The sequence below is a fragment of the Delphinapterus leucas genome, chromosome 8 (assembly GCF_059928025.1).
Source record: "Delphinapterus leucas isolate spDelLeu-1000000601 "Yukka" chromosome 8, BTC_Dleu_Yukka2, whole genome shotgun sequence".
NCBI classification, from domain to species: domain Eukaryota; kingdom Metazoa; phylum Chordata; class Mammalia; order Artiodactyla; family Monodontidae; genus Delphinapterus; species Delphinapterus leucas.
This window is the reverse complement of record NC_143136.1, coordinates 687,759-715,084: the sequence shown is the minus strand read 5'-3', so window position 1 is coordinate 715,084 and position 27,326 is coordinate 687,759. Positions and strand designations below refer to the sequence as shown.

At 46.8% G+C, this 27,326-nt stretch overlaps 1 protein-coding gene across 1 annotated transcript in view; it reads left to right on the top strand.

Moving 5' to 3' along the window:
* Window positions 1-27,326, top strand: part of FARP2 (FERM, ARH/RhoGEF and pleckstrin domain protein 2) — a 91,767-nt gene that overhangs the window by 13,422 nt on the left and 51,019 nt on the right. The window contains exons 4-6 of the mRNA XM_089916102.1: window positions 24,726-24,830; window positions 25,652-25,694; window positions 27,055-27,133. Of these exons, the coding sequence (XP_089772228.1) occupies window positions 24,726-24,830; window positions 25,652-25,694; window positions 27,055-27,133 (227 nt within the window). The remainder of the gene's footprint in view (window positions 1-24,725; window positions 24,831-25,651; window positions 25,695-27,054; window positions 27,134-27,326) is intronic.

The following is a 27,326-nucleotide window of genomic DNA, read 5'->3' as shown; positions in this document are numbered from 1 at the left end:
CTGAGTTGGTTTATTTTTTACTAAGTATTCTGCAGTATTATCAGCAGACTCGCAGGGTTGATGTGCAGCCGGTGACACCTGGCCTGGTGTGGCCTGTGTGGACTCCCCTGGTTGTTACTGAAGGTTTATTCTTAGGGGAAGAAGGTGACGTTTAGTTATTTTTGAAACGGCGTCTTCTGCTGGTGCCTGTGGCTCTTCACAGGCAGAGTCTGTGGCTCATCGTCTCTTGCTGCTTCAGCAGCTGAGGCTGCCCTCCCCCAGCCCTCATTCCCTTCCTTCCAAGGGGTGAGCGCATCCGCGAGCCCCCGGCTCCGTCTGTCTCCCACCTGCTAGGGCGGTGACGTGAGCTTTGCTTCCGCCAGCTCAGGCCCCACGATACCAGCCAGCGCTCTGAGAGCCAGAACCGCTGGCCACACGGGAGCCTTTTCTTCCTCTGGCTTTCTCTCTCTTGGTCTGCAGTCCTGCTGCCCCAAAGTCGGGGTGGCTGGAAGCTGGAAGCTGGGGTCTGTCTGCTTTTTCCTGAGCAGCTCTGGATAAGCTGAAACTTTCTAGCAGCTTTATTGAGATATAACCGTACAGTCACCCACGTAAAGCGTGCAATTCAGTGGTTTTTAACGTATTCACAGAAACGCAGAGCCATCACGCCGGTCAGTTTTAGAACGTTTTCATCCCTCCCAGTTGGAAACCCCACGCCCTTTAGCTGTCGCCCTCGCAGCCCCAGCATCCTCAGTGCCCCCCCAGCTCTAAGCAAATCGTGACCTGGGTCCTGTTTCCACAGACCCCTTTCATCTGAGCAGAGTCGTACGTGGCTTTTTGTGATTGGCTTGTCACTTAGCGTGGTGTTTTAGGGGTTCATCCACGTTGTTAGACGTCTCAGCACTATTTTCCTTTTTGTTCCCCACTCGTCAGCTGGTGGACGTCCCACCTTTGGGCTGTTGGCGAACTCGCTGCTGTAAACATTCAGGTACAGGTTTTGTGGGGACATGCGTTTCCGCTTGTCTCGGACAGACCCCTGGGGGTGGGACTGCTGAGTCGTACAGCGACTGTGTGTGATCGTTTGGGGAACTGGCAGACTGCTTTCCAAAGCAGCCGCACCATTTATATCCACCAGCCACTTTATGAGGCTTCCAATTTCCCCACGTTCTCAACTACACTTACTATTCTTTGACTTTTTGATTCTAAACATCCTAGTGGGTTTCAGGTGGTATCTCGTTGTGGTTTGAGGTGAAATTTTTAAAATTTTTAATGGCTAAAGAAAGGAAGGTTTTCAGCCCAAAAATATGAGAATTGTACCATTAAAAATTTATCTTTGGGTCTTCCCTGGTGGCTCAGTGGTTGAGAGTCCGCCTGCCGATGCAGGGGACACGGGTTTGTGCCCCGGTCCGGGAGGATCCCACATGCTGCGGAGCGGCTGGGCCCGTGAGCCATGGCTGCTGAGCCTGCGCGTCCGGAGCCTGTGCTCCACAACGGGAGAGGCCACAACAGTGAGAGGCCCGCGTACCACAAAAAAAAAAAAAAAAAATTATCTTTGGGCTGGTTCCTTGGATAGATTATGAGTAATTGTGGAGTTAACCGTTTAGCTGTGGCCCAGTTACCACACGTGGAGTGAACATTTCTACATCCCAGAGTTGTGAGGACCACAGAGAAAGCAGGCTGAGGGCAGGCCCTGGAGGCCCTGGGAACTGAAGCTGGTAGAGGAGCGGGAGCTGCCGTGTCAAAATTTTTAAAACATTTTAAAGTTTCATTTAGACTTTTACTGACACTGTATTTATTTTTATTTATTTTTAAAAGATGTATTTGTTTGTTTATTTATTTATTTATTTGGCCTGTGCCGGGTCTTAGTTGCGGCATGCGGGATCTTTAGTTGCAGCACGCAGGATCTAGTTCCCCAACCAGGGATCGAACCCGGGCCCCCTGCATTGGGAGCATGGAGTCTTACCCACTGGACTACCAGGGAAGTCCCCTGACAATTGTATTTTTAAATCAATATTTATCTCATTTGTAAGTACTAGCTGCCAATGTCTACGATTTACTCTCATCCATTTGGATCATTTGCTTTAACAAACTTATGTTTATTATGATTACGTATGATAATGAAGCAAGATGTACTTTGTGGTTCTTTATATTGATTACTAGTTTGTGTCCGGAAGGGCGCAAAGAAAGGGGGAGGGATCTGTCTGATGGATTCAGGGTGGAACTTCAACTCTGTCTAATTTTAAGTGATGTTTGACATTTACTGATGGGATTTTTAACTCCCTGAAGGTCAGTCAGTGACCAATTTTTTGATCTAGTAAAATCATGATTTGTTTTCAGTTAATTAAATGAATTCTGTGGTTTTGAAATTAGAAATCTGACCTCAGGCCTGGAAAGTTTTTTTTCTCAGCTGTAAGAGAAACCATCTGGAGGCCGTGTGTCGGCTCGATTGTCCTGCGTGCAAAGTCAGGGAGTAGAAAGTGTCCAGCTCCTTGCCCTGTACGTGTGAGCGGTGTCCATGCTGCCCTGGGAGCAGCAGAGGGGCCGAGCTGGCGGTCCTGTCCTCCCTGGAGAGGCCTCCCCTCGACTGCAGAGGGCGCGGCATTGGGGTCAGGGCACGTTCCTGCGTCGCTGACCATTCACGGCGGGTTTAGGAATGGACGTCACCTATAGCTTTTCTGTTATCTGGAGTCGGTATTGCGGAAAGAGTGATATTTAGTGATTGAGAGAACAGTCTGGGATGTGGTTTGGGTGAGGGAGACCTCACCCACGGGAGTGAATGTCATGCCTTCGCTGGCAGGTGTGGTGGAGTGCTAATGAACGTGAAGGCTGCTCACGTTTCCCCTTTTCTTAACATCCTCAAAAGTTTCAGAGTGGGCTTTCTTTCTTTCTTTTTTTTAGAATTGCAAAAGCTTTAGCTTAAATATGTGGCAAGTAGGAGGACAGATTCTCAGCCACGAAGTCCCATGCTGGAGGACTTGGAAGTTGCTATTCCAGTAAACACTTAATGTTTTCTTTCTGGCCAGGAAGAAATAACCAGAATTCCGGAGAGTACCATAGCCAGACGTCTGTCGCTGCTCCTACACGAGCGCCCTAAATATGGCAAAGAAACCGCCTGAGAGCTTATTTTGGTCTGATCTCAGAAGAAGACGTTAGTAATTCAGCATCTGAAGTTTGGCGATAATATAGGCTTTATATAAGAGCTCTGTGTGTCCCTAGTATATGCAGCAATTATGTGATTCTGCCCTAGGTTTTGAAACCTATTATTTTGTCTTGGAAAATTGATCTGTGTTTTGACCCTGAAGCCCAGGAATGTGGCAGGGTGGGACGAGGCAGAGGTGTGGATGTTTACCCAGTTGTGGTATCGAAGCTCCAACACACATGCACGCACACGCCTGCACACGGACATGCCTGAGGGTTGGCATGCACAGTCTATGTTGGATGACCCCGCGATGATGACCGATGACAAATGGAAAAGAATCGGGAAATGTCGCCGAGGGAAGACCCATCCCCACGGTTGTGTAATGGAAGACAGCAGACTTGTCTCAGGGTCCCAGCAGAGGGTCATAGAAAGGAAACTTGCCCATTGGGTTGTCTTGACTTGCAAGCTGTTTCATGAGCCCTTAAGACACGGGACGGGTTTATGTCGTTGGCAACCCCAGCAGGAGGCAGAGGCAGAGTGAGCTGCCGGGTGACACAGCTGACCTGTGACCCCACCCCACCCCCTGGCTGTCTCCAGAACCCTTGCTCTTATCCACGTGATGCTCTCATTTACTGATCAGAAAGAATTTGGTTCTGTTGTCCTGTGTTCATAGGAGGCTAGAAGAGCTGACCTTGTACTTGTTTCACTGATTGGGCCCTTGAATCGCTGTTCCCGTTCAGTTTCCACCCCTTCCCAGAAATTCCCGATGCCTGCACTCTTGGCCCAACTCCCCACAAGGAGGTGGCCCGCCTGAGAGTGGTGCTGCCTGACCACCGAGGCCTCCCGGGCTCGCACGCTCATCCCTCTCCCTGCAGCTGCGTGGGGCACGTTAGGACCAGGTTTTAAATCTCAGCCCCTCACCACCCGATGGCGTGAGGAAGGGCCTTGCTCCAAGTCTGGGAACGGCTTTGCTCAGGGGCCCCGTCCGGATGTGTAGCCAGAGCGGGGGGAGGGGGGTGACGTCCACGCCTGTCTGCTCCTGCGGGGGCCACGTGGGCGGGGAGGCTAGAAAGGCCCAGAGTCCTCCTCTGTAGGCCTTCGCTCGGCTGCCTGGCACACACCCCTTGTCCTGCCCCCCCACGTTGAGCTGTGTAGCCTGGCACACCCCAGGGCTTTCTGCACTTACTACAATCCGCTCTGTTCGGTGGTGAACAGTGTCTGGATGTTAGGAGCAGTGCTGCTGCGGATGCTCTTGTGTGTGTTGCCGCGTGCGCTGGTTTCTCTAGGGTGTGTCCCCAGCGTGGACTTTGTGGTTGTAGGATGTGCCCGTTTTCGCCCTGCCCAGGTACGTGGATTGCTCTGGAAACCCGTTAGACCGTCTCACGGGCCCTTCGTCCACACAGGACCACTGCCAGCCATCCTCTGATCCTGTGGCCTTTCTCCTGCTGCTTCCATCCACGGGGGCTGCTGCCCAGTGTGGGCCGCTGGTGGGCCTGGCCCCGGGGCTGTCTGCATCCCGTCCTGATTGCTGTCCCCAGCCAGGTCATCTGAGAGCGCTGCCGTCCTCCTGGTCCCCCCACCCCACCCCCTGCAGCCTCCAGTGAGCCTTTCACACCTACTGCACATTCGGGTCGCCAGGGCCACCTTTAAAACATGCCGTGCTGCTGAGGAATCCTCAGGTGATTCTGGGCAGGATGGGCGGCCGGGGTTTTGAGAAGAGCTGACGGGTTCTGGAATGTGTGCCCTCCCCCACCCCGGGCACCCTCTGCTGACCCATTTCTCCTGACCCTCATTTCTTCCCTCCGTCCATTCATTCAATCCCTGAACAAAACAAACACACCCTCCCCTCCCCCTCCCCCTTCCCCTCCCCTCCCCCTTCTTCCCCTCCCCTCCCCCTTCTTTCCCTCCCCTCCCCTCTCCCCTCCCCCTCCCCCTCCCCTCCCCTCCGCCTCCCCTCCCCTCCCCCCTTTCTTCACCTCCCCTCCCCCCCCAGAAGGTATGGTGTTCCGCAAGACTTCCTCCAAGCTCCACTTCTCAGTGGAGCTTTGCTAGGTCGTAGCAGCCACACAATTCATTTTCTGTTCTAAGAACCTAATTCTGTGTTACTGATCACTTTCAGTTGAAGAAAGTAACCAAGATTCTCCAGAAAGCTGGCTGGAAGATTACAATTCTCTCTTCTTTCAAGGAGAGTATTCTGTGTTTTCACTTGTACTGTGTTTAATACACGTTTTTTCCAAAGTTTATCTTACTGTTTCACGAATAGCGTGTCCACCAGGATTAGCACTTGCACCGGTGCTAATTGGTCCGCTCCCTGGCAACGCTGTGCCGCTGGCAAGGCTCTCGCGCAGCCGGTACCTCAGAGACCAGCCAGGATGGCACACAGGGTTCCTGATGCCAACTGTTTGGGAGGGAGTTCAGCTGATTGTTACAAATCACACGTGTCCCTTGTGAGAAAATGGAAGATGGGGAAGGCCTATAGCCAAGAATTACCACCCAGGAAACAGCCAAGCACAGTGTTCTGAATATCCTTCCACCCTTTTATCTGTTCACATATATTCATTAAACACACCTAGAATCAAACCACATACATTTGTAGTCTGTTGTTAAACTTAGCATACTGTTGAACATGTTTCTGTATACTTTCTCCTTAAATTTTTAATGACTACGTAGTTTTCTAGTTTTCAGTTTCTTTGTGATAAATCTTTATACACATTCTGGATTTTTCCCTATAGATGGATATCTGGAGCTGGAGATTCTGCGTCAGTGGGTGCTGTACGGCCCTCGGGGAGCCCCACAAAGGGCAGAAGCACTTTACACCCCCCAGCAGCATCTATTACGGTTTTTAATGAAATCTCCAGTTTAATAGGCAAAAGTTATGTTTTTTAGACACAGTTTTATCAGACTTAACTATTTTGGTTTTGTTTTGAGGGGTTTTTTGTGTGTGTGTTTGCTCTTTTTTTTTTTTTTTTTTTTTTTTGGTAAAATAGATGCAGGAGAGATTTACCACGTTAAACACTTTTCAGTGCGCAGCTCAGTGGCGCTAAGTCCAGTCTCGTCGTTGTGCAGCCATCACCACCGTCCATCCCTGTCACTCTTCATCTTGTAAAATTGAAGCTCTGTCGCCCTGAAACGCTGACCCACCCCCAGCCCCTGGCACCCACCATCCTCCTGTCTCTGTGATTCTTCTCCTCTGAGTACCTCAAATAAGTGGAATCACACAGTATTTGTTCTTGAGCGAGTGGCTTATTTCACTCAGCCCCGTGGTGTCGAGGTTCTCTCGTGTTGCAGCACGTGTCAGAACTTCCTTTTCAAGGTGAATGATGTCCCACTGCATGGATGGCCCACACTTTGCTTAGCCCTTCAAATGCTGAGGGGCAGATGGGTTGCTTCCACAGTTCAGCTCTTGTGAGTGGTGCTGCTGTGAACATGGGTGTACAGACATCTCCTCAAGACTCTGCTTTCTTTTCGTTTGGGTGTATACCCAGTAGTGGGATTGCTTAATCACGTGGTCATTCTATTTTAACTTTTTGAGGAAGCCCCATACTGTTTTCCACAGTGACTGTACCATTTTGCATTCTCACCAACAGTGCATGAGGTTTCTAATTTCTCCACATCCTAGCCAACACTGGTTGTTTTCTTTTGTTTTTCTTTCTTTCTTTCTTTCTTTTTTTGATAGCAGCTATCCTGATGGGTGTGGGGTGGTACCTCACTGTGGTTTTGATTTGCATTTTCCTGATGGTCAGTGATATTGAGCATCTTTTCATGGGCTTATTTGTATATATATATCTTTGGAGAAATATCTATCCAGGTCCTTTGCCCATTTTTGAATTGAGTTGTTTGGTTTTTTTGTTAAGTTTTAAAAGTTCTCTACATATCCTGGATCTTAACCCCTTATCAAATATGCAATTTGCAAATTTTTCTACATCATATTAGAAGTTAAAAAAAATGGGAAGTTTAGAGTAAGTATATGGTATTTGAAGTGAAAAGAAAAAGCCAGGAGATGCTGGAGACATCACAGAAAGTGACAACTTACAGTGAAGAAAAGGACAGAAAGTTTATGGCAAGCACAGTCAGGGATTGGACACCTGGACAGGCCGTCGGTGTGCGTTTGTGCCGCTTTCCGCGACCCCATGGCTCTCGGGGGCAGGTGTGTCCCAGCACCTGGGATGCTCCGGGCACCACTATGGAAGCCGGGCCGGGATGCCAGGTGAGCCCAGCCTTCTTGCTGCTTATGCTGCAGTAGAAGCTCGAGGATAAACTAGGGAAAGCAGAGCCCTTAGTGCTCAGGAGAGAAACAAAGCAGGCAGGGGCGGAGTGTGGGTGCACCCTTAGACAGGAAGGAGTGGAGATGGACCGGCATGTGCAGGGGGTGCAGGGGCCTGGAGGCTGAGGACCCAGAGCCGGGCGTGTGGGTGGGAGGAGAGGGGACGCAGGGGGTGGGTCCCCAGGGAGGCCCTGGCCATCCTGCACTCAGGCCCCTCGCAGCGAGACACACGTGCCAGCCATGTCAGCTGTTGGCCAAGGAGGCCGCTTTAAACTCTCCTGTCCTCGACTCCTGGGTCACAGTAATTATGGGCTTTTATTTTCAGCGAGATTTTGACTAGTCTTTAAAAGAAACATGAAAAACATCTGTAGGTGCTTCCCAACTGTTGTTACTGGAATGCTTTGGAATGTCCTTTGCACATGTGTTACGCTTTTGTGTGTGTAATTTTGTAGTTTATGTAACTTGCCACCGTGACAGAGAGGAGCCCAGCCCTTACTTGAGGGCTTTTTCTGGTGACAGTGAAAATCAGGAAGAAATGTTTTCCTGCTCGGCTCCTGGTCTCAAACCCCTGCCTGGGACTGAGCCTTCTTCAGAAGTTCCCGTGTAGACTTCTACCGTAGCTTCACTGTTGAGCCTAAGATATCTTTTTCTAAAATAAATTTAACATTACTGATTATGAAAGATACATTCTTTCTTACTGTTCTATTTTTAGATATTTATAATGTTTCCTCATAATTATATTTTTTGCATTTGTTTTATCCACTAATATGTGGCCTTATGCTTTTTTGCATGTTTTGATATTTGAATCTGATAAAGTTAGACTTTTATAGCCGAAGAAAAGCATTTTTTTCCCCTATTAAAGTAATTTTCAGTTAAGACAACTCAGAATGACTTTAAGGCTCTAGACGTTGCTTTCCTTCTGGAAATTATGTTGGAACATGGACTCTTTTAAATCAGACACTAAGTCAAGGATAGTCAGCTTTATAGCTGTTTGCTTCTGGCTCTGATTTATATCAATCCTACGTCTTTTAAAACCATATAAAATAGTAGAAACATATCCTAAATGTAGCGAGGAATCCAAATTGTATTATGAAATGAAACCATAAATTTTACATAAGTACTGAGATAAAATTTAACTTGTTAGCATATTAACATAAAGAATATAAAAAGACATCTTGAGAGACTTTGATACACTCTTGCTGAGAGCACAGGCTTCTACAAAGGGTCTTCAATTTTTCCTTATTTAGTGGAATCAGATTAGGAGACACTTAAGAACACCAGAGGAGGGCAAACTTGTTTCGGAAAATTGTTACTCTAAGTTCTGGAAAACTAAAGTTTGTTTTTTTTTTTTTTAATTTTTATTTATTTTATTTTTATTTTTGGCTGTGCTGGATCTTCGTTGCTGCACGCGGGCCTTCTCTAGTTGCGGCGAGCGGGGGCTACTCTTCGTTGCGGTGCATGGGCTTCTCATTGCGGTGGCTTCTCTTGTTGTGGAGCACGGGCTCTAGGCACGCAGGCTTCAGTAGTTGTGGCACGCGGCCTCTAGAGTGCAGGCCCAGCAGCTGTGGTGCACGGGCTTAGTTGCTCCACAGCATGTGGGATCTTCCCGGACCAGGGCTCGAACCAGTGTCCCCTGCATTGGCAGGTGGATTCCCAACCACTGCGCCACCAGGGAAGTCCCCCAAAGTTTTTATTGCTGCAGATTTTCTACAGTTTAGAAACTGATGCTGTTATTTTTAATTATTCAAGTCAACTGACTTTGTAAAGTTATAGTATTTTGTGTTGATTTTTTTTTCTTTTTCACTGTAGAAAACTTTTTATGTATTTTTTTCAAATGATAAGATTAATACATGCTCACAGTAAAAAATTCAGTCAGTCAGTACAGAGGAAAACAGTTAAATGTATTATTCTCCTACACCCAGAAATAACGTCTTTGACATTGTGGTCATGTTACCCGTTTAATCTTCCAGACGGTCAGCCGTGTGTGTGCACGTGGGGTGCAGGCCCACAGTCCACGTCACACCCGTCCACTTGATCACGTAAGCACTTCCCAACGTTTGCGCGTTTACCTGTTTCTCTTTTTACCTCCTGTAGTTTCTGTGTTATGAATCTTGACACCATGTGAATTGGTACCAAGATATTCGTTGTAATATGCTGATGGGCATAGCACTGTTTTCCTCTTATAAAATATGTACTTTTTTTTGGTCTCAGTTGCCTTTTTGGCCTAAATTCAACCATGTATTCTATAAAGTTCATGTTCCCTTACTTTTTGTTGTTGTTGTTTGCCATATTCGTGATTCAACCGTGTCATTCTTTTATTTTCAACCTTTCTGTATCATTTGCTTCAGCTGTGTTTCTTGTATACAACCTAATGGCCAACACTGAGTGTTTACCACATTCTGAGTGCTGTTCAGAAGCACTTTGTGTGTACTATTTAATTTCCTCCTTAACCATTAGCAGCCATTAGCAGCATTATTATTAGTTTTGTTTTATAATTGAGAAAACTGAGATATAGGGAATTTATAAAACTTACCCAGTACTGGAAGTTCCAGCCAGGACAATTAGGAAAAAAAGGAAAAGAGTAAGAAAAAATGAAATAAAAGGAATCCGTATTGGAAAGGAAGAAGTGAAACTATCTCTTATTTACAGATGACATTATGATGTATATGGAAAATCCTAAGGAATCTACAAAAAAAAACAAAACTATTGGAACTATTAAACAAATTCAACAAAGCCACAGGATACAATATTAATATACAAATATCAATTTGTATTTCAATACACTAGCAATGTACAATCCCAAAATAAAATTAAGAAAACAATTCCATTTACAGTGGCATCGAAAAAGAATAAAATACTTGGGAACAAATTTAACAAAAGAACCTCAAAATTTATACGCTGCCTGGTAGTCAACTACTAATTTCTTGAAGGGGAAATCTGTAGTTTTAACCCATAAAAAGAGAGTTTTGAAAAGCCAGTTAGTCACCTGTAGATTTTGAATGACACTTTTTATTTATGGGAAAAAAAATTCCAAAGGGAATAGCCTAGAAAGGTCTTTTCTTTTCTCCTTTGCAGTATAATTGTAAAAATAATTGCAAATTCTCAAGCACAATAAAATTCTAATTAAATTACAATTCACTGATTTTTTTATTTATATGGTCAAATTATCCTCCCTTTTGTATTGTCCATCCATTTTCCTATGTTTTAAAACTTAAACCACAGCTGTAGAGTATTTATGTTGAATCCAGCTACAAAAATATTAACTATTTTTTACATTGCATTTTTTCCTAAAAACTAAACACAATAATATATGTAAAGTCCTAAAATAATTGAATTTTACATTTGTCTACTAGAAGTACTGATTTGTGATAGAACCAGATTTCATGTTCTCTGAAAAGCTCCATTAATTAGGGGGGGAAATGCCTACATGCTACTAAAAACAAATTGAATAAATCCCACTCTGTTTCTGAAAAACATGATCTTTAAAGATGAATTTTAAATGCCAGAATCAAATGTCAGGAGAAACAGATTTTTCTTTTTTTTGCCTTCAATGAATAGCTAAAGATTAAAAGAAAAGATTTGGTTTAGAGAACATATATTTTTCACTGGCATTTTAGGATGGTGTTTACCAAAATGTCATAACTGCTTATTTGCAACTGTTCCTCGTGCTTCTAGCAAAGGGCAGTGAAAGGAAACATCGAGCTCAGCTGTGGAAGCCCAGGAGTTTTGCTTTGCATTTCATCCCTCCACTTCCCACCCCCTGCTTGGGATGGCCCAGACCTAACCATCACCAGAGACAGCTCAACTCAATTCCAAACACATATTATGAGCCCCAGTGAAACTGTAACTTTAAAAGAAACAAACAAAAAAAACCCCTGTGCACTGAAAACTGTAAAACTACTGAGAGAAGTGAAGGAAGATCTAAATAAATCAGTGGAAAGATATCCCATTTTCATGGATCAGCAGACTTGCTATTATTAAGATGGCAGTGCTCCGCGGCTGACCTACAGATCTATTGTGATCCCTGTCAAGTCCCAGCTGGCTTTTTTACAGAAACTGACAAGGTGATCTTAAAATGTATATGGGAATTCAAGGGACCTAGAATAGCCAAAAACAATCTTGAAAAAGAAGAAAGTTGGAAGAGTCACACTTTCCCGTTCCAAGGATGACTAGAATGCAACAGTGATCCAGGTGGTGTGGTGCCAGCAGGAGGACAGAGGTACAGACCACCCTCCGTGTCTGCAGGCTCCACATCACACATTCAACCAACCACGGATAAATCCACGCACACATAACCCGCAGACTTGGAGCACCACTAGGGGACTTGAGCATCTGCAGATCTGGCTACCTGTGGCAGTGCCCCTGGATACCGAGAGGCGACGGTATAGGTCAGTGCAATAGAATTGAGAGTCCAGAAATAAATCCTTACGTGAAGTCGGACCCCTCAAACCATACACAAAAAGTAACTCAAAATGGATCAATGACCTAAATGTCAGAGTTAAAACTATAAAACTCTGGGGAGAAGACCTAGGAGTAAATTTTCATGCCCTCAGGTTAGACAGTAGTTTCTTAGATATGACGCCAAAATCACACGTGACAAAAAAAAAATAGATAAATTGGATTTCATTAAAAAAAAATTGTGCTAGAAATAATACTATCGAGAAAGTTAAAGGAATGAGAGAAAAAATTACAATTATACATCTGATAAGGACTTTATCTAGAAATATATATATATATTTTATGTACAAATTTATTTGGCTGCGTTGGATCTTTGTTGCTGCGTGCGGGCTTTCTCTAGTTGCAGCGAGCAGGGGCTACTCTTCGTTGCGGTGTGCGGGCTTCTCATTGCGGTGGCTTCTCTTGTCGCGGAACACGGGCTCTAGGCGTGCGGGCTTCAGTAGTTGTGGCTCGCGGGCTCAGTAGTTGTGGCTCATGGGCCCTAGAGCGCAGGCTCAGTAGTTGTGGCGCATGGGCTTCCTTGCTCTGCGGCATGTGGGATCTTCCCGGACCAGGGCTTGAACCCATGTCGCCTGCATTGGCAGGCGGATTCTTAACCACTGTGCCACCAGGGAAGTCCCTAGAATATATTTTTTAAAACAACTCTCACAACTCAATAATAAAAGACAAGTAACCCAGTTTACACTGTTGCCCAGGGTCACATGGCCAGAAAGCAGGCACCCGGGAACTCACTCCCAGGTGGTCCCTTTTCCTTGAATAGCTGTTCTCTTCTCTTTCCAGAGCCCCTGTTTCTCTGCGTCGTGCTCCTATAGTACAGAGGCAGTTGCTTTATTAGCTGTTTTCTAACTTCATGATGAAATTTTGGCTGCAGTTTCATCTGCTAAGAGGCAGCATTCTTCTGCTAAGTGTTCATCTGACTTTTTTTTTCTGTTTTTTTTTTCCCTCCTTTTATCTTGAATGTCTTTGAATATTTGCAGGATTGTTCTATTTTGGTCACCCATCTTTGAAGCAGTTCAGCTGTTCATGGATTAGCTATTTTAAGGGGGTCTTGTATGAGTGACTGGTTGTAGAGTTGTGGACCTTTGGCATTTATGTAAGACCTAAGGCTTGGGGGGAACTCAGTTCACTCCTCATTTTCAGTCAGCGGAAAGCAGCAGCTGGCCTGGGTCTTTGTACGCGGTCTTTCACCCTGGCCTGCGTGTGCCTCATGTGGCTCCGCCTCCTGTGCCTCTCCAAGCCAAAAGGGCCGGGTTTGAGTTCTGCCACCGCTGCCTCTTCCCCTCCTTTTTGCAAACAAGGGGTGTAGGTTTCACCCCCCAAGCTGTGCGGGTCGTGTGACTCAGTGCTCTGTGAGGCTTTCTGCTGAAACCTGTGCCCTGGCGCCTTGTCGGGGCGGGCGTTGTCCCACACCCTCCCACGCCCTCCGGCTGGCTCTGCTGCTGGCACTCCTCCCACCAAGCTGTGATTCAGGCTTTAGCAGTTTCCTAGTTTTGCTGAAAATGGACTTTACATTTTTGTTTCTTATCTTCTTTCTTGATCTTCAGTGATTCCAGCAAGAGATTGAGGAAGTGACAGGCTACACTGCCGTTCTCAGAAGAGTCACTGAGCACCCCTTCCCCCAACCCCTCCCCTCCTGTGTCACCCCCTCCTGGGATTCCTCTTAGACACGTTTGTGGTTCCCACGTTCCTGAGTCTGAACGCTTCTTCATTACTCCATCTCGAGAGAAATGCCTCCGTTTATTGTCCACACCCATGCAGGTGCACGTCTCACCCGTTCAGTTCAGGCCTCCTGTTGACCTTTAATTTCTGGAGTTATCTTTTTATTTCCTCCTTTTATTCTTTAGTTGCTGTTTTTCTTTCTTCGAAATCTTCTCATGTTACGAATACATTGACCTGTTCCATTGGCCTTTCTGAGGGTCTTCGTTATGTTTTTAATGACGTTGTTTTGGTTTTGGTTGCCACATCCGCTCCGTCCATCGGGAATTCGTCTGTCTGCTTTCCAGGTCGGCACCTCTGTTTCAGGAGTTTGGTGTTAAGCATGTGCGCGTTCCTGGTTGTCCGTGTATTTTTGCAGATGAAGGTTCAGACTGCTTGGTATTGGTCCCAGTGACCTTTTTAAAGGTAGAGTTTGATTTTGTAGGCAGGTCCCCTCTGCAGGGCCCTGGCTGGGGAGAAGGCAGTCTGCACAGGGGCACACACGTCAGGGCAGGCAAGCCAACCAGACCCTCCTGTTGACGAGGAAGAAAGAAAGGAATCACCCGAGAGACTGGCTGCTCTAGGAGATTCACCGCTAAGATACACCCTCCGTTTTATTTTTCCCTGATGGTAAGTTAAAGACAAGGAATAAAAAAAATAGTGGGTTGATCGCCCAACTACTAAAACTCATCAGAAGTATCAGGTTGCTTCCTTGGCTGCCGCCAGGGGACATAAACTACATAAGGATGTGGTGGGGACATGCGGCCTCTTTTACCCGGGTCACCAGCACCCTCGCTCTGGTGGGAGGAGATGGGATGGTCCTTCCCGGAGCTGGGAGGGGGGTTCCCGTCTCTCTCCTTCTGTGCTCACACCTCAGCCCCTCCCCCCTCCACAGGGTCTTGTTAGGATGCTCATCATGGATTCTGCTTCTCTGCTGTCGCCCCCTCCTCCCGCTCGTGAGAGCACCCCGCAGGACAGACGTCTACGTGCCCCTCTGTTTAATGCGCACTGTTCGGCGTTTAAGCCTCATCTGGTCACGAGCTTCTGCCGCCGTCACGTCGCGGCTGTTGTGCTAACTGTGTACGTTTGGACGAGCTGCAGGAGGCTTGCTGTGGATTTGGCTTTTCCCCCAGTTCTGGAACTCTCTCCTGCCTAGGCTGTGCACGCCGTGGGCGTTGTCCAGGGTCTGTGTGCCGAGTTATTCAGGGTCTGGGTCAGGAGACAGAATACACCTGCCCTGTGAACTGGGAAATGCAACAGTTGTTAACTGGTAACAGACAGTAACTATGAAGCGGGGAGGGGAGCCCCGCAGGATGCGGAGCAGGGAGTGCAGTCAGCTGCTGCCGCCCCCAAGCCCAAGGCTCAGACCAAGGGCCCCAGGAACAGGCTGCGGGCAGGAGCTGCCCAGCGCTGGGACCGGAGCTTGAGAGAGAGTCGCTTCTGGGCCTCCTGCACAGGCCAGCAGCTGTGAGCCCAGAGCCCAGAAGCAGGGAGAGAGGCCCTCCCTTCCTGTGCTGTCTCCAGCTGGTCAGAGAGAGATGTCTGCAGGTCCTGTCCCAGGGTCACAAAGCCACAAAGAAGGGTGGGCTTGGAGCAGAGGGGCAATAAAGAGATAACTAGCTCACCCGTACTAACAGGTTCTTATTTGGGGATTTAAGCTGTCCTGTTTCCTCGAGTAGTTTCGGAGAAGCTATTGTAAGAGGAGCTGGGGCGCCAGCCGATCCACGGATGTGTGAGCTCATTTGGTGCCTCTGTCCAAGGACACTGTGTCCCCTCCCTTATAAGCACACGTAGCAGTGATGTCTTCATGTCCTCCAGCTTCACACAGCTCCTGTGTCCTTCAGCGCAGGAGGGAGTGGGTCTCTGGTGATACAGCATTTGAGGAATATGTGAGAATCTCAGACTTGAGCATGAGCCAGAGTGAGAGGGAAATGCCCGTCAGAAGCGCGGTGACCTTTCAGAGCGTCTCGAATGAATGTGGCTACAGTTTCCTCTGAGCTCGCAAGATTATCTTCATTGCACAGTCTAATATTATAAAAGGAAGTTCGGGGTTGATCTAATTATTAGACAAGAAAAATTTCAAGTCCTGAAGCTAGCAGTGGAGATGTGAGTTTCGGTCCAGGAGCAGAGACGGAGGAGCTGTGGTTTGACAAATGAGCTGTAGACGGGCACATGGAGCAACGAGCTGCAGGACAAAGTCAGGCTTTTCAAGAAGGATCTTCCCACGCTGCTAAGACAGAGAAGAAAGAAGTACTTTGTTAGCGAAGCTGCTGTAACCCATTTCCATCCAGACAAAATCTTTAATGGTACTTTTGTCTATGTAGATTTTTAACAATATGCTTTATGTCTAAGCTTGGAGAAGAGCTCTGCCGTTGTGACCAACTGGAAAAATGGAAACACTGAACAAAATGTCTGTAACCTGTATTTTGTACTTTGGTTGTGTTATTAATGCCGTGTCTCCTCCGGCCTGGTGTTTGAAGCCCCGCCCTGGTTTGGGCTGTGAAGTCGGTCTCCCCATTGTGTCTGTTGGGGATGCCGGTGCTCAGACGCCCTCCATGCTGGTCAGGCAGCCTCATTCCCTCTGACCATCCGCCCCTGTGGGCACAGACCGTGCAGACTGCAGTCCGACTGATGGTCAGCGTCTGTATTTTTAGGAACAGAAGGTAAGCCCTGAGTATGGAAGACATGAGAAGGCAGAGATGGACGTGTGACAGACACAAGGGACACAGAACAGAGCTGCCATATTGTACCAGCCAAGTCGTGGTTGTGACGCTCCTGTAAAAATTGAGAGGAATGAACCTGTAGAAAATTATCTTGGCAAGTAATGTTGAAATACTCTTAAACTACACTGTACAAAACATAGTCTGCGTCTATGTGTTTGCATAGGTGTTGACAGGAGGGAGAAACCACTGGCTGCCTGCGAGAAGCATGCTCCCCGTGCGGAGTCCAGGGGCTCCCTGCCCCGTCTGCTTCCTCTTCTGCTCCGGGCAGATGAAACGAGTGCCTCTTTCCAGACACGTGTCAGGAGGAGACTGTGCACACTTGATGAACAAGCACAAGACCTGGACGGACGGTCCTCGGGGGTGGGAGCTCTCTCTGTGCACAGTTAGAAGATATTTTGTGCGGTGCTGACACTGTTGCACGTGTGCAGACAACGCACCCGGCTTGTGCCAGGCGTCCCGTGGGGCAGTGTTCATACGTGGTTTCGTGACAGCCCCAGAAAACCCTTTCAGGGTAAGAATTATTTATTTTTCAAATGAGGAAAACCCAGGCCCAGCATAGCCACCAAGCGGAAAGCCAGGATTCCAACTCCAGGTCTGTGCTCCTACGGCCGCATGATGCAACTTGTTCCTTGTGATGAAACCAAGGAGCCGGAAGGTATCTCAAGAAAATCCCTGGTTTCTCATCCACATCAGGCAGAGGGTGACCAAGCTTGCTCAGGTCACTGTCTCTGCCGTTTTGGCACTGATCGGGCAGCACGCCAATTCTTCTACCTTTCATCATCTTGACCATCGATGCCTCTCTATATTTTTAGCTGATATCTAAATTGTCGATTAAACTGTTTCTTCTAGTTTTGTCCTCTTTAGGTTTGGAAAATAACCGTTCAGCATCTTCCTAAAATTCTTCACACGCCCGGGAACTGTGCGTCTTGTGTCACTGCAGGGGCAGAGGGCCCAAGGGCAGCTGGGAGCGGCCGGAGACCCGCAGCTCTGCCCTCCCGCTTCGCTTTCCCGAGTCGCGTGCGGCCCACGTAGCACCTCACCCACACCTGATCCTTTTGCTCAGGATGGATTGCCCTATCTTTTAATAAATGATGTTGGGTTGGACTTCAGTATCTATGGTCATAATGGAAGGGGTTGTCCCAGTTGTTATGTGATTGATTCATTAACAGACATCTCAGTGCCTGTCACGTAAATTACTCTGTGCGCCAAAGAACCTCCTGACGCTCTTTTATAATTTAAGTATCAAGAACCACCTAGCATTTTTTCCCCAAGGAGAACTCATTCTATCGAAAGTCTCTACGCGTGCGGTGAATTGTTAATTATTGAACAAAATTCAAGATATGGTTTCTGCTCTCCCAAAACCTGTGGTCTAAAAAAGTCTCTTTGTCTCTCATGTTGAGCACTTTGAGAAACGATTGTTTATAAACTGGAATGGGCTGGTGTATGCGTGAGAGTCATGCTCTCACGGAGACCCACGTTCTGACCCCAGGTCCCTGCGTTTGGACAGGTCATGGGCTCCAGTGAGTCCGTTCCGCGTGGAGCGCCGTGCTGGACTTGGGCTTTTCCGGTGTGTTCTGTTCTGGGTGACCTTTCTGAAAGGGCCCTTGACAAACTGGACCGTGTCTGCAGGAGGTGGATCAGGGGAGGATTTAGGCAAAGGCATTTTGGCCAAAGGCTGGGAACTCTTTCCAGGCAGGGCCGTCCAGCGGTGGAACCAGGTGCCTTGTGCCCTGTGCGTCCTGACGCCTCAGAGCAGCTCTAGAAGGATTAATGTAAAAGGTGAAAGGTCAGCTTTCAGGAACTCCCAAGGCTGTTTGACCTCGTATTTTCCTTGTGGTGACTTTCGTACCAGGGTGTCACTTGCACAGTGAGGTGTGCAGCCCTTCGTGTGCAGCTTGGTGAGCTGACGTGTGTGCACTTGCCCCCCCCGCCCCCGGTGGAGATGGACCCCAGGCTCCCTTGTGCCCCCGCCAGCCACTTACAGCCCCCAAGTAGCTGCTGTTTTGACCTTTAGGGCTATAAATGGTTTTGCCAGATACTCAGTTTGGTACAGAGACACTCACATGGTGTGTGCGCTGACATTTATCAGTAACCAGTATTGCTGCATGAAGCAAGAAGCAGTGGTCTCTTTTTTCCATCACTGGGTCATATTACATCGTGTCGACAAACCATATATCGTTTATCCATCCAGTATGACATTTCAGCTCTTGTCAGGTTTTGCCTATAAGTGAAGCTGCTGTGAACGTTCTCAAACGTGTGTTTCGCCGTACGTAAGCAGACACTTCTGTTCAGCGTACCCCGGGACTGGGACTGCGCAGCCGTAGGGCAGGTCTGGCCGCCACTTTCCCCAGGAGACCTGCAGACCTGCACCCACATCAGCCTGGACGCGACCTGCATGCGGTTCCCCACGTTCCCGCCAGTGTCAGTATTGCCAGTCCTCTTCTTTTTAGCATCCTGGAGGGCGTCTGGTTGAGCATGTGTTCCCTGACGTCATGCTGTGAAGCTTTTCTTACTGTTTATTGGCCATTTAGATAATGCTCTTTTGAAAGTGCCTGTTCAGCTGTTTCTGCCCACTTCTGTTTAACCGGACTGTCTACCTTTTCCTTATGATTTGTAGATCTTTAAATATGTGTTGGCTTCATGACCTTTGTTGGACTTTTGTATTGCACATATTTTCTAGTTTGTGACTTGCCGTTTTCCTGTCTTAACAGTGTCTTCTGATGTACAGAAGTTTCTGATTTTCAGGTGGTCCATTTATCAGACATTCTTTTGTGGTTAAGTCCTTTCTGCGTCACATGGTTCAAATTCTCTGGAACCAACAACTGTTCCTAGTTAACTGCCCCTTCAGAGAGAGTCTGTGCATTTACCTACAGTACATACATGCGTATGTATAGATTTATATCTATATTTATATCCCCCCATGCAGTGGTGGTGTGTGCGTTGTTCAGCACCCAGGTTTTTTACGCTAACAGTTTACCTTGGCGGTCTGCTCACTTCAGTGCAGAGAGAGCGGCTTCGTCCACCCGCCGCAAGGGTCACCGGGTTTGCTGCAGATTTAGGGTATGGTTAATTGTCTGCTATTAGAAGCATTATTGTGACAAATGTTGTTCTATATGCATAGCTTTGCACCTGTGAAATACTTTTTTCTTCCTTTGGCCGTGCCACGTGGCTTCCAGGATCTTAGTTCCCCCACCAGGGGTTGAACCTGGGCCCTCAGCAGTGAGAGTGCAGGGTTCTAACCACTGGACTGCCAAGGAATCCCCTGAAATACTGTTTAGAAGTGGGGTTTTTAAAAGCATGGTGTGGACATTTAAATTTTGGTAGGTAGCTCCATCGTGAGCTCCACAGAGGTGGTCCCAGTTTGCTCGCATGGTCCCACAGGGGGTGCCTGTTTGCTATGCTCCCTGACATGGTGCTTTCAGACACTCTTGAGTTCTGCCCAGCTGATACACGAAAAATGGGATCTCAGTGTAGTTTTGGTTTGCATATCTCTAATTATGTGTTTAAACGTCATTTAGGTTTCTGTTTTTGTGAACAGCCTGTCCTTTTGCCCATTTTTCTATTCCGTTGCAGTTCGGCATGTTTTAAAGAAATTAACCCTTTGTGATATGAGCTATCAAAGTTTTTCCCCTGTTTATCTTTGAAGAAGTCTTTTGACTTTACAGTGCTTCTTTCTGTGCAGAGATTTTTATTTTTGTGTTCAGTTTCTCAAGCCTCCTGTGATGGCTTTTAGCTGCTGGAGTGAAATGAAAACAGCCTCTGCCCATGTGGAGTACAAAACAGATTTATCTCACTGCAGTACTTTGATGGGTAGATATTTTTGTGTTTAGATATTTTATTCATCTTGAAATTATTATGCCAGATAAGGGTACAGCCTAGTTTTTTCCAGATGGATACCTAATAATATTTATTGAATAATCTGTTTTCCTCTCACTGATTGATTTGAAATGTCGCTGTTACCAGACACTGCACTGTTCTATGTATTTGGGTATATTTCTTCACCTCCTCCTCTCTTCCGTTGATTTGTCTGTGTGGACATATGCACCAGTACCAAATGTTTTAATTACTGTAGCTTTTCAACAGTTTGACTATCCGCTAAGGCTCATCCTCTCTTAATTTTCTTTTTCAGAATTTTCCTGACCATTCTTGCATTTTAAAAAATACATCAACTGTAGAATCAGCCTCTCAGTTTCCTTAAAGAATCCTCTTGGTACTTTTATTAGGGCCGCATGGAGTCTGTGGATTAATGGAAGGAAGCTTGACGTCTCCGCGGGTGTTTCTCTCCAAGAAGGTGGCGCCATCCACTTCTGCCCCTTGTTCAGTCCCCTGACAGTGTTTTTAAAATTTTCGCCGTAAGGCTTTCTTTTATTGTAAGTTTATTCCAAGATATTTCAGTTTTTTCATTGCTGTTACAAATGTGGTTGTTTCTTCCTCTCTATCCTGAAAAGCCTGGTGATATCCGTATAATAATTTTCCCCCATCACCTAACTGAATTTCATCTTTTTTATAATAGTTTTCTAGTTGATGTTCTTGGATTTTCAAAGTAAAGTATCATACCTGCAAGTAATGACACCTTGCTTCCTCTTTTCCAGTTTTTTTGCCTCCCGTTTCTTCCTGTTTTGGTGCTGGCATTTAGAGTTAGTGATGGAATGTGCGGTTGGGGGGCAGCCACCCCGTCTTGTTAGATGTTAGGGAATCATGCCTCTCCTCCTATTTTATTAAGCATTGAATTTTATCAGATGCCTTCTCAGAGTCTCAGATTCTGGGAATAACCGTAGGATATTTTTCTGCAGGTTAGTTTTAAATGTCCTAATGGTGTGTTGAATTATCCTCTCTCTCTTGAATAAGTTTACTTGGCTATGATGTGTCACTCTTTCTGTTTTTGCCAGGTTATGTTTGCTGATACTTTACCTGGGATGTTTCCATTGACATCCATAAGGAGGAACCTTTCTCTTGGGGGATGTGTGTGTATATGTGGATTTGTTTGGAGTTTGGGGGTTCTTTTCCGTAAAACAAATTTAAGGGATTCCCTCCCCCCCACCCTGCCCCGCCATCTGTGTCACCATGGATTAACTTAAGTATCTTTGGAGATGTCTGTGCCTTCATGGTTTGTGAAGACACCTGTTTCTGATGGTTTTTGTGGGAATTGATTATGTATTTCAGGACACACGGAGAATACAAAATTCTTTTTGTTACCTGAACATAGGCTAGTAATTGACTTGGAAAACTTTTTTAGTTTAGTAAAATTTATTCCAGGACTTCCCTGGTGGCGCAGTGGTTGAGAGTCCGCCTGCCGATGCAGGGGACACGGGTTCATGCCCCGGTCTGGGAAGACCCCACGTGCCGCGGAGCGGCTGGGCCCGTGAGCCATGGCCGCTGAGCCTGCGCGTCCGGAGCCTGTGCTCCGCAACAGGAGAGGCCACAACAGTGAGAGGCCCGCGTACCGCCAAAAAAAAAAAAAAAAAAAAAAAAAATTATTCCAATTCAGGAAGTTAAATATATATAGTTGTCCATTCAGGTCTGTGTATATGTGTGTATCATACATGAGCATTTATATACGCATATCCCCACATGTGTTTGTGTGTGTCCGTATGTATATCCATGCATGTGTGTATGTATGTGTGTCCATTCTTGTGTGCATTATACATGTATGTGTTTTCGTGTATCCATAAATGTGTGTACATATGTGCATATACATACAAATACATGTGTAGCTCATGTGCTTTGTGCCCCGATTTACAGCCCCTGCCCTGGGTGTTGGGCGGTGCCAGGCAGCATTGTGTCGTGAGCAACCTCGTGTCACACACGTGCCGTGGTCGGTGCCCGTAGTCCCACTGGGACGGCCCCAGAGCAGAGCTCAGGCCGCGCTCACTGCAGGTGGAGGGCTGGCCGGCGGGTAGTGGGGTGGGCAGCTCGGGTACGGCTGTGCCGCCTCCCGTCCGACCGCAGACGGGGTGGGGAGCCCAGGGCGGGTGAGAACCAGTCTCAGTGCCACCAGCGCCTTGTCCGGGGGCCGCGTGATGTGACCGTTGGGGGAGCTGGCGGAGGTCAAGGGCACCTTAGCGGATTCTCAGAGGACACGCCCCCCCCCCTTAGGCCGACCCAACAGGGAGGTGTGCACCCAGCCCTGGGCGGGGGCTGGGAGTGGGACTGGGATGCCCTGGCCCATCCTGGGGGAGGGGTGACGTGGCTTTGAGAGGACTTCTGGGGGGTCAGACACCCAGGGGTCGTGGGATCAGGGGTGGGTTGCAGCAGAATCTGTGATTTCTGACCGGTTAACCATGTAGGGGCCCCAGTGTGGGTGGTCCCTGCGGTGACACGGGGCCTGCAGGGCACTGCATGGCCTCCCCAGCACCCGCTCTGTCACAGGGAGCTCTACCGTGATGCTCTTAGGGACGATGTCATAGGAACGGAATCCAGCGAGACCTGCGTGTGTGTTCCCTACTAATTGTACTTTCAGCGTGAGGTCACACTGTAGCTCACCTTCCTGTCCTGATGAGGTGCTCGTTCTGCTCTGTGATTCTCTGTGAGCTTCTGTTAGGACGAAGGGCGGGTTTTTATCCCTTCAAATAACAATTCTCATTTCAGGAGCCTTAGCACTTCCTGAGCACACGGAGAGAAAATCTAATGGTTAAATAGTGGACGTTTCCCTCCCCACCCACTTGTGTGTATTATATTTTAATTGTGAAAATAACATGTCTACTGATGAAAACTTTAGACGTTAATGACTAGGACAAGTTAATGATTGAGGTGAAAGTGGAAGTCCTTGTCTGCATCCCGCACTCTGTTCAGTCCCTGAGAGACACAGCGCACAGCCTTCCAGACCTGTTTCTGCTGCGTGTTAACAGAGGGTGTGTTCTATGAGAGGGAATCATACTGTGTAGAAATGGAAACCTTTCTTCCTGACTGAACTGTAGTCTTGACTTTATTCTGTGATGGTCCATACAGAATTTCTGTGTTCCTTTTAAGGGATGCGTAATTTTTTTTTCTTTTTTCTTTTTTTTTTTTTTGCGGTACGCGAGCCTCTCACTGCTACGGCCTCTCCCGTTGTGGAGCACAGGCTCTGGACGCGCAGGCTCAGCGGCCATGGCTCACGGGCCCAGCCGCTCCGCGGCATGTGGGATCCTCCCGGACTGGGGCATGAACCCGTGTCCCCTGCATCGGCAGGCGGACTCTCAACCACTGCGCCACCAGGGAAGCCCAGGGATGCGTAATTTTTAATTAGGGATACGCCATTACTCATTTTGCCAGTTCTTTGCTAGTTTGTCCTTGGTGTTTAGCTCTGTGCAGTTGTTTTGGACTATCTGTAGGAGGAAGTAGAAGCGGAGTTGCTGTGGCAAAGGTACATGTATACACTTCAGATTGGAAAGTGTTTTCACATTATCCCAGCAGTTGTGTGGCTGTCTTCCCATGGCCACGCCACTCACTCTTGGCATCATCATAACCTCTTTGATGGGTGAAAAGTGACACCTCACTGTTTTAATCTATTTTATTGCTAGAGGCCTTGAGTACCTTTTTGGGTTTTTTGTTTGTTTGGTTTTGGTTTTTTAAATATTTATTTAGGTTGCGCCGGGTCTTACTTGTGGCATTGCAGACTCTTAGTTGCAGTATGCGGACTCTTAATTGTGGCCTGTGTGCTCTTACTTGCGGCATGCATGCGGGATCTAGTTCCCTGACCAGGAATCAAACCCGGGGCCCTCCGCATTGGGAGCATGGAGTCTTACCCACTGGACCACCAGGGAAGTCCCTTGAGTACCTTTTTGTATGCCTAAGGCCATTTGTATTGCTTCATAAGAGCAGCATGAGACATAAGTTATAATTTTTTCAGCATGATTCTAGTTTGTAACTTTGTTCAGTGTCTTTCTATTCAGAAATGTTTCATTTCTACTTAGCCGGATCTATCAATCTTTCCTTTGTGCTCCGCTTAGGAGACTGTACTCAGCCCGAGATTATGGAAACGTTCTCCTCTGCCTTTAGTCCACTGGAATTTATCTTTGTGAGCAGAGTGGAGGGCCGGCTCCCCACCTGGTTTGTTGCCTAGTTCATGCTCTTCTCCCTGTGGGAAAGGCTGCCAGACGCTAAGTTATCCACGGGATCTCATGCAAACATGAACTATGAGACTCACCGTTTTAGTAAATATCAGAATTGTTGGATAAAATGTTTACTGAGGCTAAAAATGGTTCCTACCACCTTAAAGTTACAAAGAGATGTGACTCCACACACTCTGAGAAAGTAAAATTGAGGAGTTTTTAGCTTTATTGATGCATCAGTTTCTGAGCACAGAGCCTCAGGTTCATCTGTTCGCTTTGTGACAGTTTGTGAGCCTCGTCAGAAGGGAAAGCGAAGCAAGAAGTTAAATATAATAAAGTTTTGCGTGTGGGAAGGGACTTTATGCCACAGTGTTCGTAAATCTTTGTTGTCTAAAGTCGTGTAACCCTCCTCGTGTTTCTTCTCGTCTGTCTCACCACAGCCTAAATGCTATGGCCAGGTGTTACTGACCCAGGTGTGGAAGCGCTTGAATCTGATAGAATGTGACTACTTCGGCTTGGAGTTTCAAAACGTCCAGTCCTGCTGGGTATGTGCTTCTCATCTGCTTTTGGAGACAGGCTGCAGGTGGGCTGCAGGTCTTGTGATGGTGCATCCGGGCCAGAGACCTCTGAGGGCCTCCTGGCATGACAACAAGCAGGGCACATTGTTATTATCAAAGCTGTGCTATTAAAGGATTTTATTTACAGCTGTAGGGAATATATTTGCCTTCTACCTAAGCCTGAATTGGCATCCCCCCTAATTTTTTTCAATCTACTAGCACATGTGCCAAGGAAATCCTTTCTTCATAAGTTATAAAAGCAGCTAGAGTATATTGTGTGTGATGATCATTTCAAGAGTGGATTTTGAGCAAACTGCTTTACTAAACTGGTTATGCCTCATTTCACTTAATAGGTGAACCAAAAAAGTGTGGAACTGTTTTAAAGAAACCAAATGAACCCATTAGTTCAAAAAGCATGTCAGCACTGTAGAGCCCCTTTCTACCCCTGTCGCACAGTAACCCCCTCATCAGCTCGCTGTTTACAGAGGCAGCAGGTGGCCGATACTTGTTTGGTCTTAACAGATACCAGCCCCAGCACGCACACACAGAGCTCTGGGTGCCGGTCCTGTGCACGGCGACAGCAGCCTCTGTGACTTGGGGTGGTTAGCAGCACCCTGTTCTACGCCTCCCAAAGTGTGCCCTGCTGTACTCTGTTATATCAGGATTCGACGTGTGTCTAAGAGCAGCAGGGCCAAAATACTCCTGCCTTAAATATCTCCCTTAATTATAAATATTTGCGTTTTGTAACATTCTTATTAAATAGAGAAATAATTTAATGGATTTGATATCTTTTCTTAAATCCTCTTTAGATCTGGCTTGAACCTATGAAACCCATCGTTAGACAAGTACGAAGTAAGTCCTTTTCTTAACTCTTTAAAGCTCTGCTCACTTAAGATGCTTTGTCCTTGACTGTCCAAATTCAAGGCACGTTCGGACGATCATGGTCGTCGCCACTCTGGGCAGCAGCAAAGTGACACCAGCAGCAGGAGAACTTGGAGGTCACTTTGCCGTTTAGCTTTAAACTGTAAGACGTGGAGGGTGGGGCGTCGTTTAACTCAGTTCTCAGTTACTTGCCTCAAATTTGGAAGAAATAGGATATGCTGCTCGATATTGCCTTCATTTTTGGCCAAAAATAAGTGTGCAGTTTCTAAGTTATGAAAAGACATACGGGGTGAAATCTCTAGTCCTGAATTCACCTGTAAGTTTTCTAGGACTAAATTGAGGAGAAGAGGTTGTATGGAAGGGACTTTTGTTCACTGATAAGCAAAGGCCATTTCGGTTGCCATAGCAGTTTAGCAAAACAGTTCCTCTTTTCTTGTGGTGGAAATCACGTGGCTGTGTTATTATAAAATTTCAATAAAGCTAAAATACTCAGATAAGCTAATATCCTACACTTTTTCTTTACAGTAATCAGGTTTTTCTAGTTCAGTATAGTGAATGATAACATTTTTCTTTCACTAAAGTATATAAGGATTTCAAAAATAATGGCCTTTTTATTAATTTTTTTTTTTTTTTTTTTTTTTTTTGTGGTATGCGGGCCTCTCACTGTCGTGGCCTCTCCCGTTGCGGAGCAACAGGCTCCGGACGCACAGGCTCAGCAGCCATGGCTCACAGGGGCAGCCGCTCCACGGCATGTGGGATCTTCCCGGACCGGGGCGCGAACCCGTGTCCCCTGCATCGGCAGGCGGACTCAACCACTGCGCCACCAGGGAAGCCCTTATTATTAATTTTTTTTTGGCCTTGCCACATGGCTTACAAGATTTCATTTCCCCAACCAGGGATCATACCCAGACCCTGGCAGTGAAAGCCCGGAGTCCTAACCACTAGGCCACCAGGGAACTCCCAGGCTTTTAAAATTATTACTATGACTAATAGTATAAACACCTTTATTTTTTAATCACTTTTTTACTCCTAAAATATAAAGAAGAATACATTTTAAGATTTTAATGTGCAGTTTCCTGCTTGTTTTTAGGGTTTCTTTTAGTAATCTCTACTTAAAGCAAAAGTTTTCAATTTTTTCTTTGCTATATGTGACTGGTACTGAGGACTAACAATTTCATGCAGAGGAAATTTCTTAACATCCTCTCACCTGAAAAGATTTGCTTTAACAGTCCATTTGAAAGCACTAGCTCAATCACACCAGAATATGCAGAAAGATAGCAAATACAGAGTGTGACCTTATTTGTGGACTTTAAAATTTTTCTTTTTATAGGGCCAAAGAATACAGTGCTTCGCCTAGCAGTGAAATTTTTCCCACCTGATCCGGGTCAGTTGCAAGAAGAATATACACGGTAAAGAGCTTGACTGACCCAGAGCTGCCATGGGCAGGGTCCTCCTTCACCTGTATCCCCGACAGCACCTGTGCTTTACCTAAGCACCTGGTCAGGGTTGTTTATTCAAAGAACGAGCCTAGTGTCTGTGTCAAAGCTGTAACCAAGGTGTCATAGTTTTGCATTTTCACTCTTGCACAGACACAAATGCAGA